This window comes from Polistes canadensis, unplaced genomic scaffold (genome assembly GCF_001313835.1).
Source record: "Polistes canadensis isolate GaletaPanama2010 unplaced genomic scaffold, ASM131383v1 scaffold_75, whole genome shotgun sequence".
Lineage (NCBI taxonomy): Eukaryota > Metazoa > Arthropoda > Insecta > Hymenoptera > Vespidae > Polistes > Polistes canadensis.
Genome location: NW_014569622.1, coordinates 169518 through 183200, shown reverse-complemented (window position 1 = coordinate 183200; position 13683 = coordinate 169518). Strand labels below are relative to the sequence as shown.

General features: G+C 37.6%; 2 protein-coding genes across 2 annotated transcripts; both read right to left on the bottom strand.

The window, feature by feature from the left end:
- Positions 1-6957: 6957 nt before the first annotated feature.
- Positions 6958-8790, bottom strand: LOC106786458 (delta-like protein 1). The gene is made up of 7 exons (XM_014747870.1): positions 8648-8790; positions 8447-8550; positions 8224-8380; positions 7943-8065; positions 7735-7865; positions 7379-7655; positions 6958-7294 (listed from the first exon to the last, which is right to left on the bottom strand). The coding sequence occupies exons 1-7, from the start codon at positions 8788-8790 to the stop codon at positions 6958-6960; spliced, it is 1272 nt and encodes a 423-aa protein (XP_014603356.1).
- A 741-nt stretch (positions 8791-9531) lies between these two features.
- LOC106786506 lies at positions 9532-12192 on the bottom strand. Its single transcript, XM_014747971.1, has 3 exons — positions 12019-12192; positions 10819-10902; positions 9532-10468 (listed from the first exon to the last, which is right to left on the bottom strand). The coding sequence occupies exons 1-3, from the start codon at positions 12190-12192 to the stop codon at positions 9545-9547; spliced, it is 1182 nt and encodes a 393-aa protein (XP_014603457.1). The 3' UTR covers positions 9532-9544.
- Positions 12193-13683: the final 1491 nt, after the last annotated feature.

Genomic DNA, 13683 nt, shown 5'->3' with positions numbered 1-13683 from the left:
CATACACCCCTCCAATAGGAAACCAATGGCCATGCGTTAAACCAACGCCACACCTACCACACGCCTCTATTTACTTACCATACAACGCATAAGTATACCTGTTACATATTATAATACATAATACATATGTTAGAAACATAACTTACGGTTGTATAACTTACTAAATGTTCTACCAATTTATTCTATATACTATGCACACACGTAAACCTACACACTCTTATAATATCTTCTCATGCTCGAGTATGACTATTCTGCATAGTTAAGACGACCATTTTATGTGGATACGCGAAACAATCCAGTACCTATCTATCAGTCTTCTTTGTGTTTAATAGCAAATAATAATTGATTAATAATAATATATCAATTGTAATTACGAAAATAATTGGATTCAAGAGTGTTTCGATCGTGTTCCTATTCGAATACGAATTAATTACGGTGATAGATGAGTGGCATTTTCTTAAGCGTCGATATCTTTCTTATTTCTTATCTTTTTATCGAGACTCGTTCGAATAAACAAGAGTACAATTTCATTAAAAGGATTTGAAGAAATGGATATTATAATTATGGCCCGTGACATTTGCCATTCTTTTGACATCTTTCGATTCTTCTTGCTGCATTGAAAAAAAGAGTAACGTTCCTCCTTTCAAGTCCTTGAACTGAACTATCAATGGTCGGTGCTTTGTCTTGATCATTAATCACCCAGAGCTCCTTTATTTTTATTTCATACAAAAATAACCGATTTATTGGATAAAGTCAAATGATTTATAAAAATTCATTTATTTTTTCTAGGAAAAAAAAAATAACGATTAGTCAGGATTTTTTAATTCTGTCTACGAATAATATATTTGAATAAATCAAAAATCCTTAGACTATTTCCATTCGATCAATATGAAAAATGTCAAAGAAGTACGAAATCCAAATTGTTACATTTGCAATGTTAATATTTCTAAAAGGTTTTTCCCTAATATAGTCATTTCGTAAGACGGTTTAACAAAAATAATAATAGTAACGAATTCGTCATGTTCAAGTTAGAAAGCGTGACGCAATTCAAAGTTTTAAAACGAGTTAGATTCTTTAATATGGAAACCGAACTGTGTTTGATTATTGGGTGTGATCTTTGCAAATGAATGCGCGTTTAAATCCAGATTTAACATAATTATTCAGGTTATATCCCGAGTTTTGATAGCTATGCAAATGATTTCCTTCGAAATTTCATATTATTTTTTGTATTCGTTCGAACGTTTATGTCATTTTGCCTGGGTAATAATTAAAAGCTAGGTAGGACAACTCGAATATTTCGAGCATTGAGTTTATTCGACTTGTTGTTCTATTTTTAGGGGATAGGGAAAGAAGGAAGAGAGAACAATTGATTTATATGCAGTCGGATAAATTTCTGCGCGTTTGAACGTCGAGATAGAAAGTCATGCTCGTGTCTCGATCGTAAAAGAAGACGAAGAACAAGACCGATTTCCTAAAGCGATACGTTCACGCGAATAAGTGGGAGGCTTGAGAGATAAGAGTTTCTGCATCAGTCGATAGCTCAATGCATATAATGCGCATACGTAAATCTCGTAACAGTAAAAGTTACGTCTGCCAATTTTTGGAAAGATTATCAAACTCGAGGATAGAAATAATGTACGATTGTTTTTCAAATAAAATAGATGCAACGGTTGATGATCGGCGCCAAACAAATGTTTGTAATTTTAAGTTTAGTAATTAGTAAGGTATATCTTTACACTTGGACACGGTAGAAGGAACGAGAACTCGCGTGTAAAATGTAATTATTAACGATGAAGTTAAGAACTGAACAAATAAATATTCACTCGAATGTCAATACAAAAATGAATTATTTTCTATATATCTTATTATATTACTTCAATGTGATCGGATTGCATAAACGATCTTTCGATCTAATTGTAAGACCGGAAGTGGCCGAGGGAGGTGTGTCATAGTCTTAGGTCGGCGCTTTGCTTGCACCGCTCACGACACAACTTCGAATCTTGTCCCGTATATGCCGGATCCGTTCCCATGCAGATAATGGTGCTCCATTCTACACGTAAATACGGCGAACCGTATCGGTTAACTTTTATCTGGTCACGCACGTGTGAATTCCTGGCCAATTCGTGGTGAGAACGTGACACCCTTTTGCATCCCTTTCTTTTTCACAATCGGTATTATCTTTTATGGTCAAGATTTAAACAAGATGTCGAATTTTAAACTCCTGCATGGAAGAAAATAAATAAGGTAGGTAGAAAGTTTGCCGGTCCGTACCGTAGTACGCATTTACACGTACATTGCATGCAACTTTACGATGACCACTTTTTATAAAATCTATCTAAATATTTTTCTTCTCAATAATATTTCGCGTTCCTCGGAACAAGTAATATCTTGCGTTCGATATTTTTTTCCAATGATATATTTCTCTCGCGTCAGATCTTTCGCGTTCGATTTATTCACTTGGAATAATAAAGAAGGAAATATTGGATAAACTCGATAACGATCGATATTTAATACGAGCACGAGTTTCTATTTAAAAAGACTATCGGATTACTATCGATATTCTAATAGACTTCCGTCACTTGCTATTAGATCACCCTAGGTTTTAACCACAAGAGCTTGATCCAGCTTCCGTCATTGAAAGTAAAAATCTACGCTTAGAAATGATCAAATAGAGTCGTACACCACCGAAAGGGAAAGTTTTATCTTTCCTTTAACATATTTTATTATTATTTTCGTAGATACGTGCTAAATATTCTCTGCAGAGGCATTAGGCAATTAGTTAATCCTAGATCATTAATGGTATCAACGAAATTCTGACGCATCGTAAACGTAGATGCAATGCTAACCATATTTGAAAATAATGAAATAAATATAATGAACAAGATTTTACATTTAATTATCGATGAAAAATTGTTAACCGGGAGAATGTTTTATCGTAGTATGTGTTTCTCACACGAGAGGTTGAGTCAGAGTCCAAGGGAGTTGAAAAATTCAGAAGAACTGGTTCTAACGGTGACGGGACTTGGCTCGATTCCGACGGTGAAAGTGAAAAAAAAAAGTTCTCCCATTCGTATATTCTCGTTAGAGGGATATACGTAGGTATTAATTGTTTATCCATAGGTACGAATTTGGTCAGGAAAGTGATTTCGCTCGCGAAACGGTACGTCGATTGACAAACCGTCAAATGACTCGACTGTCATTTCCACGAGATATTGATATTTATCGCGAGAACGAATAGTTTCACGATCTAACAGCTAGATCTAAATTACGCGTATCGTTAGAAAAGGCGAAACCTGTTAAGCTACGGTTTCATTGACCGTCCACCGTCCATGGGGTCAACTTTGCGGAACAATAGCAAGGTTAACTGCAAACGTGCTTTATGGGAGAATTAATCCGAGCCGCGACCATGACAGAGAACTTATTTGCGATAGGTCATAGACTTCGATGATCTTTTACGCGAAAAGGCTTTGCCCCGAGGCTTCTTTCTCGATTAACTTGTTTTTTCTCTTCAACCTAGAGAGACCTTGCCATAATCACTATTGCCGATTCGAAAATTACCGAGTGTGAACTCGTAGAATAGATCTGATGAAATTTCTTGCCAAGTATCTACTAACGTTAGCGTCTATACGTTGGAATTATAGTGCAAATGTTTTATCCTTTTGACTTACGAAAGTTATACCAATGCAACGTTTTAATTGCACCAGAGTTTGCTACGAAGACAAATGTGTGTTCTTTATTTTCCGATATAATTATAATTATAAGATTTAATTATAAGTAGACGGTTTGCAGGGAAAATACGATGTGTAATTAATTAAAATGATTTCATTTTTGATTACGTCCTTTTACGATTTACAATTGTAATCTATTACCAACCGAGTGGTTCTTATTCCTGCTCTAACTAGGGTCCTGAATGAATGCTCTATTTATCACGTAGTCTAATCGGTTTCTAATCATTATTACGCGTGAATGCATAATAAATGGCATGATATAATTGTATTATTAATAAGAGAAAAATCTAACCAAAGATTCATTTGACTGTGAAAGAAAGATAAAATGATGCTTATTGGAGTGCACGTTGCGTGCATCGATAGTTGCATAGTCGAAGGTGACCGCTGATTACCAAACGCGATAATTTCTATCGATTGGTAGTTCGATGATCTGCAATGAATCATTTCAAAACGACTCTTGTAAAGTAATCTCGCATAAATGTACTATTTCGTTTTGGAATAATAAAAAACAACCGAGGAATTTAGACTTAATCTAATCCGTTAGATCGACTATCTTTCCAATGATTAGCTCGTTGAGTTATCGAAGACATTGTTTCGCGGGTCTCTTTTGTTTCGATTAATCGAATCCGGACTTATCGTTAGAATAGTTTCGTTCCAATTCGTTGCACTCCGTTCCATCGCGGTGCCGCGTCCCTTTACTTTCCATTCTCTTTGTTAGTAAAATTCTGATACGATCGTAATCAATATCACGAGAAAATAATAGAATTTAGTCGAAGAATTACCGACAATTCTAAACACTACGCATGGACCCTATTTACGATAGACCAAATCAATTCAACGAGGAAATAAATAAAAACATTTTACCCGGATAATAACAATCGTTAAGTTATTGCAGTAAAACTGGTAAATGACTAATTAGAAATCGTGCAACTTTAATATCGGTTAAACAAGACGGAAAGTTTTACGCAAATACGCTCGGTGAATTTTAATAAGTTACAAACTTGCTATGCTTTTTTATCGTTACATTCCTTTAAATTCGTTTTGCGACGTCATTTAATATGTAATTACCACATATATGTGTATAATCTAGTTGAAACGAAGGAGAGAAAATATCAACGCGTTCCCGTTAATATTTATCTATGTTTCTTTTTTCTGTGTGTGTGTGTGTGTTTTTTTTCTATGTTTTTTTTTTCTATCGATCAAACTGGCCAAAGTAACGTCATTAATGCATAAATAATCGTATCTGCATTTTAATAAACTTTATTATATACTTTGATCGGCAGCGCAAATAGATCATATTTATTCGTTCAAAAAAACGAAAGTTAATGAACATGTAATACATAATAAACACGTTCATTCAGAAATGAGCCTCTTTTATCCTAGTTGAGCTCGCGTTTACCTTCTCTTATTCGAATCTACGAGCTCTTCTACGATTGTCCTAGATAATAAACAGCAATACGCAATAGGACTTGTCGCAAGAACAAGTTTTCCCAAGCTCGAAAGGTAAGTTTGGATCTCACGGTGTTACTCTTCCATCGCTCCTATTCCAATGTCGCTAGGAATCGTCAATCGATCTTACCTTACACAGTGGGAGGAAAATATCGATAAAGTGGGGGCCATCCGTTGGAATTCGAAGGGCGAGCCGGATCGAAAGGGAAACCGACTTGGCAAACTCCTCTCTCTCCTCGGATTGGATGATTTTATAAAATATTGAAAAAACAAAGTAGAATTGCATTTCATTCATTTCACTCTACGTATTGGAGAGAAACGTTTCGTTAATAAATATTAATTATGGGTGATTCGCGTCAGTCGAAGGGAAGGTTCGACGCACGCGCACACACGTGTATAATTTATCTACACGTATGCTTATACATATATGCAAATATGCATTCCTTGGATACGCGTTCTTCGCTTTCCGATACATATGTAATACGTAATGCGTGTCCTTATCCGTTCCACGTGTTTTATAGAATCTAGGTCGTTTCGCTCTAGAAGTAGCCAATCGATGCACTTTTCACTTTTAACGTTTTCTTTTCGATTCCTTTTTTTTTTTTTTTTATTTATTTATCAAAGTCCCATGTAAAAAGTCTATTATGAAAATAAATAGATAGAATTCATGTAGACATTTTCTTTTGAAATCGATTTTCTCGTGAAAATATTCTCTTAACTTCAATGACCTATATCTGATTTTAGGATAAAACTTTCCATTTTGTTAGAATTTCTATTAGAATACCGGTGGTGAGTCCTGCGATCGAGATGTTTCGATCTACCAATCTATCGATTCCTCGAGAAAGCGGAAGTGGATGAATGCTCGGCAGTCGATCGATAAAACGAGACGCCATAACCGGTCTCCCGCGTCTATTAAATACTAAACTATCGAACGATCTTGCTTTATCGGCTCGTTATTTCACCTAATGGAAACGCGTAATCCAAATAAATGAGCGAGCATAACGTCATATCGATCGATAAGACCGAACCACCATTTGCGTTATATTACTTTTCATTGTAATTATTTTCCAAGAAAAAAATGACTCGCGTTATAAGTAAAGTGGCCATTAATGTGGTGGTTCAGCATTGGTCGTCGTTATTTAGGCTTGGTGAAAGAGGAGAGACGTCTGGTACCCGACTCTGTTCGAATTGTTACGTAAGTCGGTAGGATTACGTGGGTAGCGAGATCTGGATGCACGCCTCAATTATATAGGGTGTCACATCGAAATACAGACTCTCATATATCCCAAGAGAAGATATATGAATTTTGGGGAAAAAAAGTATTTATGGACAAATGGAATTGAACGAAGTCATAGAAGATGGGTGGGAACACATCAATTTCTTGTCCACCCCATTTATACTTGCAATTAACGTATTACATATATGCAGCCAATGCACTTATAACTAAATCGACAGAGCGTGGTCGTCGAAGCGCGACGGCGAATGTTGCAGCACACTGCAACCACCACCATTTACGTCGAACTTAGCCACCGAAGATAAGCCAACGATGCGAGCGTGTTTTGAGAAAGCGATCGGGGAAAATCTTTAACCACGTCGCCCACGCAATTTTACCGAACACAAAGCTTTAAATCTTTCATTTGATATCTTTACATTCGATTTAAATAATAAGTATGCAACATAATACATATGCACGAGTAATCATGAAAAAATGAATGATCAAACATAAAGAATAGAATAATAAATAAATAAATAAATATAAAAGGAAGAAAAATGTGGCGCTTCAAGTCTCGTTTTGTTCGTCATCTTCGGTTGGCGGCTCGGTTGGCGGCTCGGTTGGCGGCTCGGTTGGCGGCTCGGTTGGCGGCTCGGTTGGCGGCTCGGTTGGCCATTTCCCAGCTGTCGCCGAAGGATCGATGGTCGAAGGTGGATCCGTTATTACTATGGGACCTAATGGTTCCGCAGTTTGCGTTTCTTCGCTGCCGACGACTTGAGGTTTAATCGATACGCTTTGCGAATTGATCGATCCTGGATCTGGCATGGGAGGTGTCAACTCGGTCGATGGCATCGTCGTTTTAATTTGACATTGACGACCCATATAACCGATTGGACAAATGCATCTGCGATAATAATCAGGCGTTTCATTGCAATACATAACGACGAATGATCGACGTAATTTCGATATAAATTAGACGTCGAATTACCTATAATCGCCGTCTTCCGGTGTCATGCTGACACAAGTCCCGTTATTTCGACAGACATTGGAATTATCGTCGCAATAAGTTAATTTCTCATTGCAAAGATCGCCAGCCCAAGCAGAATCGCATCTACATTCCCAGGGCCTTTTACAGGATCCGTGGAGGCATCCTGGATACGGGACGCATTCGGTACAATTTTGACCAGTCCAACCAACCCGACACCTACATGTATCGGGTCGACGACATCCACCGTGTTCCTTGCTACATCCCGTTGCGCAAATAGCTGCGAAGGCAAAAGTAATCCTTGACGATTAAAACAAGAATGATTAACGAAACGTCAATGGATGGAAAAAAAGGCTCACGAGTTTGACACAATAGCCCAGTCCAGCCAGGTTCGCATCGACATTCCAATGGTCCTTGGCAAGTTCCATGAACGCATCCTGGTAAAACGGCGCACTGTTTGCATCTTGGTCCTTGCCACCCTAACCGGCACCTGCAAAGCATAAGTATAATCGGCTTCTCGATACAATAGGATACTTCATTACCGACAGAAAATGATCTATAATATACCTGCACTCTCCTGGCTTATTGCAATATCCTTGACTCGGTAGGCAATCGTGTGCACAAATCGGTTCCGAACAGAACAATCCTTTCCATCCAGGATCGCAGGCACACTCGAAACTGACGTTACACCTGAACGAGACAACAATCGGTAGTCGTTAAAAAGAGAACTTCATTTCTCGATCGATGGTCACGATCCTTTTACCGGAAATCGATCTCTCGCGCGTATCGATACGACATGTGTTGAAAAAGAAAGCGCTCGGATTAGTATGCTACGTGGGCGAGTTTACCTTCCATGTTGGCAACCAGGTAGAGCCACGCATTTATCGCAGAGCTCGCCGTAGAAGCCGATCTTGCACCTGCATTCCCCCGGACGTCGACAGAAACCTTGAAGGGGATCGCAACCTTTTCGACAAATTGGTACGTCGCACAGATCACCGGTCCAACCTATGTACGATGTAATCGACACGATACAAAATTGTTGATAGACATTTTCATTTATTAATGATTTACCTAACAAACATTTCACTTCACCGGCTTCGTCACAAACGTAATGAGAATTTGGATGCTGCGACGCTGGGATCTCGCAAGCTTGTTTCTTCCATTTTGGAACGTATCTTTGTATTTATGAAAATATCAGTGAAATATATACACAGTGAAATATATACACTTATAAAATAAACGATTGGAAAATAGCATTTAATGTGAACGTACCTAGGCCCAGCAGCTAGACCAAAAGGCAAAGACGCAACGAGTCCGAAGAAAGTCGTTGCCCCTATGGTAAGTCCATTGTTCGTAGGAACAAGTTCACGATGATGACCAATGAAGAGGGTTAAACAAGCAACAAGAGGTATCATCTTTACTCGAGTATCGAGTCAAGACTGAGGATGAAGACGATCAAGGCCTTGCCTTGGATAACGGGACCTTGTTCGAGGCCACGACATACTTTCTTCTAAGTGTGCGTGCGTACGCTTACCTCTGTACGTATACGACGTCTAACTTCTTCTTACTATTCGTTTAGGAGAGTTCGATGAACCCTGAAGACGATCCTGAAAACGTTCATCATCGTCTTTCCACTTATTCTCGTGGGATAAAACCGTTTTAACGGCAACGCTACGATTCGACGAATTTCTTATTAAATATAATCAATAATTATATCATCATTTTTTTTCAAACTTATACTTTTTATTCCTAAATCAATGATAGGTATGTATTTAGAAATATACGTAATACATATCATTTTTGTATTTTTTGTTTGTTTATTTCTAAATTATTTACAATCATTATATTAATTATGTACAAATAAATACACAACTTACGCATACCGACAATAGATCTCTCGTCTACGTCATAGGAACTCTTTTATACAGTCTGTTCGTTGCAAGCTCCAATAGGATCTATTCGTATTATTATTATAATCTGACAGAGTAAAAAAATAGATCTCATTTCGTTATTCTAAATCTCCTGAGCGATATTTGTACATTCATTGACATTTATCGTATAATCCAACAAATGATAAGACAGACGTACGTAATGAAAAAATTGACGACATCGAATTCGTTCGTTATTTCTAATACAATCGATAGTTGTACGAGAAACGCAACGATGCTTTTAAACGTCTTCGACAATGACTTTGTTGTTTCTTTTCTTAAGCTGTCTGACAAGAAGAATAAGTAATAGTAATGCAAGGAAGACAAAAGCAAAATAGAAATACCAGAAAAAATATGTATCACAGTGTTTGATCTTGACTCGTTTTATTTGGAAGGAATTTGGCCTGGTATCGACTTCGATAGGAAAACTGCCGGGTCCTTCGTTGGATGCTATCCTAACGAGATACTTGGTGCCAGGGTAAAGAGAGATTTGAACAAAATTTGATTCTGTTACTTGATTACCGATAAGACCACCAGTTTCTGGCTCCCAGGATACTATATAGGATGGTTTTTCACTCAAAGATTCATTCTTCTTGGTGCTTGGATTTTCCAAAGAGTTAGCAGTATTGTTAGCATCGTCAGCTTCGGAAACCTCGTCGTCGTTGCGTTCGTCCTCCCTTCTGAAGAAAAATCTTCTGAATACCTCATCGGACATTTGCGAATCTTCGTGGTTCCTCCATTCGGCTAAAACTTTTTCACCATATTTCTCGAGAAACAATTGTTTAACTTTGTCGTTTAATTTCTTTTGTTGAAGCATTTTTTGTCTTCTCAATTGAGTCGATAGATCTTTCCACGAGACGGTAGCTTCGTATAATAATCCTTCCTTCAAAGACTCCAAAGTAGGTACCCATTCTTGCCAGCTGTATTGATTTATACCTTGTTCCGTGATTACGATGATCCAACTGTCTAGACGAAGTTTTGGTAGTCTTCCTCCTGGATAATAACCCATGTCTTTCCATTCGTTATTTATTTTTCGCAATACTATGGCTACGTCGAATTTGTCTAATGTTACTGGATCCTTTTTTGGTGCTGGTAACATCGAAGGGAGATATTTTTCTGCTACTCTCGTCTCTCGATAGGTACACGCTATCTGACAAGCTGGACACTGTAATAATAATGAAGCATAATGATTTCGAAGACTAGGAAATAAGATTAGAAAGAAAAAGGTAGAAAGAAACGATTTTCTATCGAAGTTGTTCGTTCAACCGTAATAATCGAAGGGTAAACGTTTCTAAGGATTCTAGGTGCCCTCGGTCTATTTTACGGAAGATCGACAGATTGGCTCTACTACCTATGATCTTTTTCCCTTTTATATCTCATGGGATTATTTTTGACAAGCATAAGAGATCTTTTTTCGTTTCGTTTCGTTGCCCGTCCCATGTTCAACCCTGACGCAACCCTAACAATTTCAAGTCGGTCGGTAGAAAAATAATAATAATAATAAGGTACTCATACTTGCTCATAGCGATCATTTTGTTCGCAAATGGTTTTCCTAGCTTCCTCCCATCGTTTTTCCACGGCCTCGCAATTTTGCCAGCACTGTAACAGGGAAAAATAAGAGAAACGATCAGCTCTGGTGCGAGTAAAAAGCCTTAACAGCTAATGTAAGAAAAAAGAGGAAGGTGGAAGAATCCTGAAGGAAGGAAGAAAGAAAGAAATAAAAAGTCATCGAATCGGCGGCATTACTCTCGAGGAGAGGACGAGTACCTCGAATTAGCTCCAACCTGTTCCAGCATAAAAGCCACTGTCGTTGTTGTCTTTATATTTATTGGGGTACCCTCTCTCGTTCCTTTCTACTAACTAAAACATTTCCAACTCTTCGGAGAAAACGATATGTAGACCTTCTCGCTTATTTAACAACGTCTCTTCGAGAAAAACCATACGTAGGAGATCCAAATTGTAATAATATTTCATTGCGATACTATCATTATTCGAAATATCTTAATCACATATTACAATACTCTTAGATAATTTTGACTGTTATACTAATATCTTTTACATGCACTAATGTATTAACAATACATTTCATATTTGAAAATAGGAAGGCGAGATAATCGTCGTTATGGGGGCGTTCTGTCAGCCTCTTAGCGCGTGCTAGCACACACACGGAATGCGATTTTCCTCAAAATTAATGAACCCCCTCCAACATCCTCCTCCTTCTCCTATAAACGTCTACTTTATTACAATAATTCGCGGTAAGATTCTATGATGAACATCTATCGAAATGCGATATATGCGATTTTAGAGTAGATTTTCTATTATCGTACGAGCCCTCTCGTTAATCGAGATTTCCATCTGTTCATCGATAGGGGAACGATGACTGTCCTGACTAAAAATAAGGGGGAGTCCCGGGATCACCATGATTTTCCATGGCGCTCCGTAAAACCGAACACCAAAAGATTTATCGTCCTTTCGAGGGACCCCCTATTCGTTTTCGAATACGAACGAAAAATAACTTCTCCTGTGTTATCTTTTCATTTAATCTTCAACTGGAGAGATTCTATTTTTACATAGATCAACGGATTTCAATGTATTTTAGAATACTTATTTGTCTTTCTTTCCTAATCGATATAATTCTCATTAAGGAAAAATACTTTGCATTTCATTTGACACAAAGTGTGAATGAAGAAAAAATATGAACAATATTTGAATTACCTCAGCGCAAGGATTTTCTTGTCGACCGGGGAACCAATCGTACGTTTCATCGGTCCTAAATTTTTGAAGACACTGCGATCTACACTGTGCAATCCTAATGAATGGTCCAAGGTCAATACAATCGGCGAGACATCCGCACAAACTTAAAATAATCAGCCATGAAACGTTTTCCATGTCGAGTTTGATTTATTCGATCTCTCACTAATATATTTCGTAATATAAAACACTTTTCGAATAGAGGAAGAAACGATACTCTCGAAAAATTCTTTCCTACTGCGACCCCTCCATCGTTGGAAGCTTCCTTATGTAGGCTACGGTCTCTCCCCACTTCTATGGGTTTCACTCCCCCACCCTTCTCAGACTCCTATACCATCCCTTATAATTATTTCTAAACCAAGCTCGTCCCTCGACATATGGTTGACCGTACTGTACAATCCCTACGTACCTATCCCAATGCTCTCCCTAAGGCTACATCGTTTTTCCCCTCTGCAATTGGAATAAAACTATTACAAAATTCTCGCCTACCGATCGGACCTTTCATTTCCTTCTCTTTTAAACTTTCTCATTTTTCAACAAGAAGAAGCACTTCTTATTAACTAAGAAACCACCCTCGTTATGACACAAAATACCAAATACAAAAGTCATCCTGCCGAATCGTCGAATCATGTCTATCGCGTCTATAATACATTCTAAAGCAAACGTTAGAGTGTAAGTGTGTGTATGAGAGAGACAAAGGACTCTGAAATGCTAAAAAGGATCGTTATCTCTTACGATCTTCTTTTCAGGATGTTAATAAGAGGAAACTATTAGAATTTGATTCTAGTTAAAATATAACCTGGTCCCTCTGTTCGTCTCATTTATTTATTTTTAAGATGAAAAGCTGGAAAAAGGCTATTTCCTCGCTGTTGAAAAATCCAACGTTCTACGTACTTAACATCCGGTGTTTGGAAAAGTTGTAAACAAGAAATACGTAAGATATCGAATGATCGCAATTCTAGTGAACGATCAAAATGGTGTGGGGTTACTTTGCTCCACCCAGTTTTCGAAAATAAAGCTTTCAAAAGTATTGGAGAAAAAAGAAAAGGATAGAAATACATATTCAACCGGAAGTCGAATTCTCTGGGTGCTTCGTTCTACGTCACAATGCACAGGATGTGTACAAATAAGGGTATTTGTCTCGCTGCCTGATTGTGGGGTGAAATATATGTGACGTTAAACGAGCCGAGTTTCATCCCTGAGTATATATATATATATATATATATATATATATATATATATATACGTATATAGATAGACTTTGAAACGGCCGGTTTATGCCCGGTGGCAATAGAAAAAGGCCTACCAAATGGGGATCTATTCATCTAGGCTACGTTTAGGGGTGGCGCTCACTTTGGATCTACAAAATTCTATGGAGAATGACATTTTATTGTGCCAGAGTTTTTCTCACACCTGGACTCTGTTTCGCGTTTATATTTCTATATCTCTTTTCTATCTACTATATTAGTTGTTTGGAATGATATCTATTGGAAGATAGGAAATCCATCGTACTTTTGATCCTCATTCTTTGACGTTATTTTCTTTGTATAGAGAAACAGAAGAAAATGAAATATTTACAAATTGTTATTGCATTATGAATTATTAATCATTTGACAACGCGAGCGTACG

Excerpts from the sequence above, each read along its gene's own strand:
- LOC106786458 (XM_014747870.1), bottom strand. The coding sequence starts at position 8,790 with ATGATACCTCTTGTTGCTTGTTTAACCCTCTTCATTGGTCATCATCGT. Across the intron at positions 8,381-8,446 it reads TGAAGTGAAATGTTTGTTAG|GTTGGACCGGTGATCTGTGC; the intron begins GTAAATCATTAA and ends CATCGTACATAG. Across the intron at positions 7,295-7,378 it reads CCGGAAGACGGCGATTATAG|ATGCATTTGTCCAATCGGTT; the intron begins GTAATTCGACGT and ends TTATTATCGCAG.
- LOC106786506 (XM_014747971.1), bottom strand. The coding sequence starts at position 12,192 with ATGGAAAACGTTTCATGGCTGATTATTTTAAGTTTGTGCGGATGTCTC. Across the intron at positions 10,903-12,018 it reads AAGAAAATCCTTGCGCTGAG|TGCTGGCAAAATTGCGAGGC; the intron begins GTAATTCAAATA and ends TCCCTGTTACAG. Across the intron at positions 10,469-10,818 it reads AAAATGATCGCTATGAGCAA|TGTCCAGCTTGTCAGATAGC; the intron begins GTATGAGTACCT and ends TTATTATTACAG.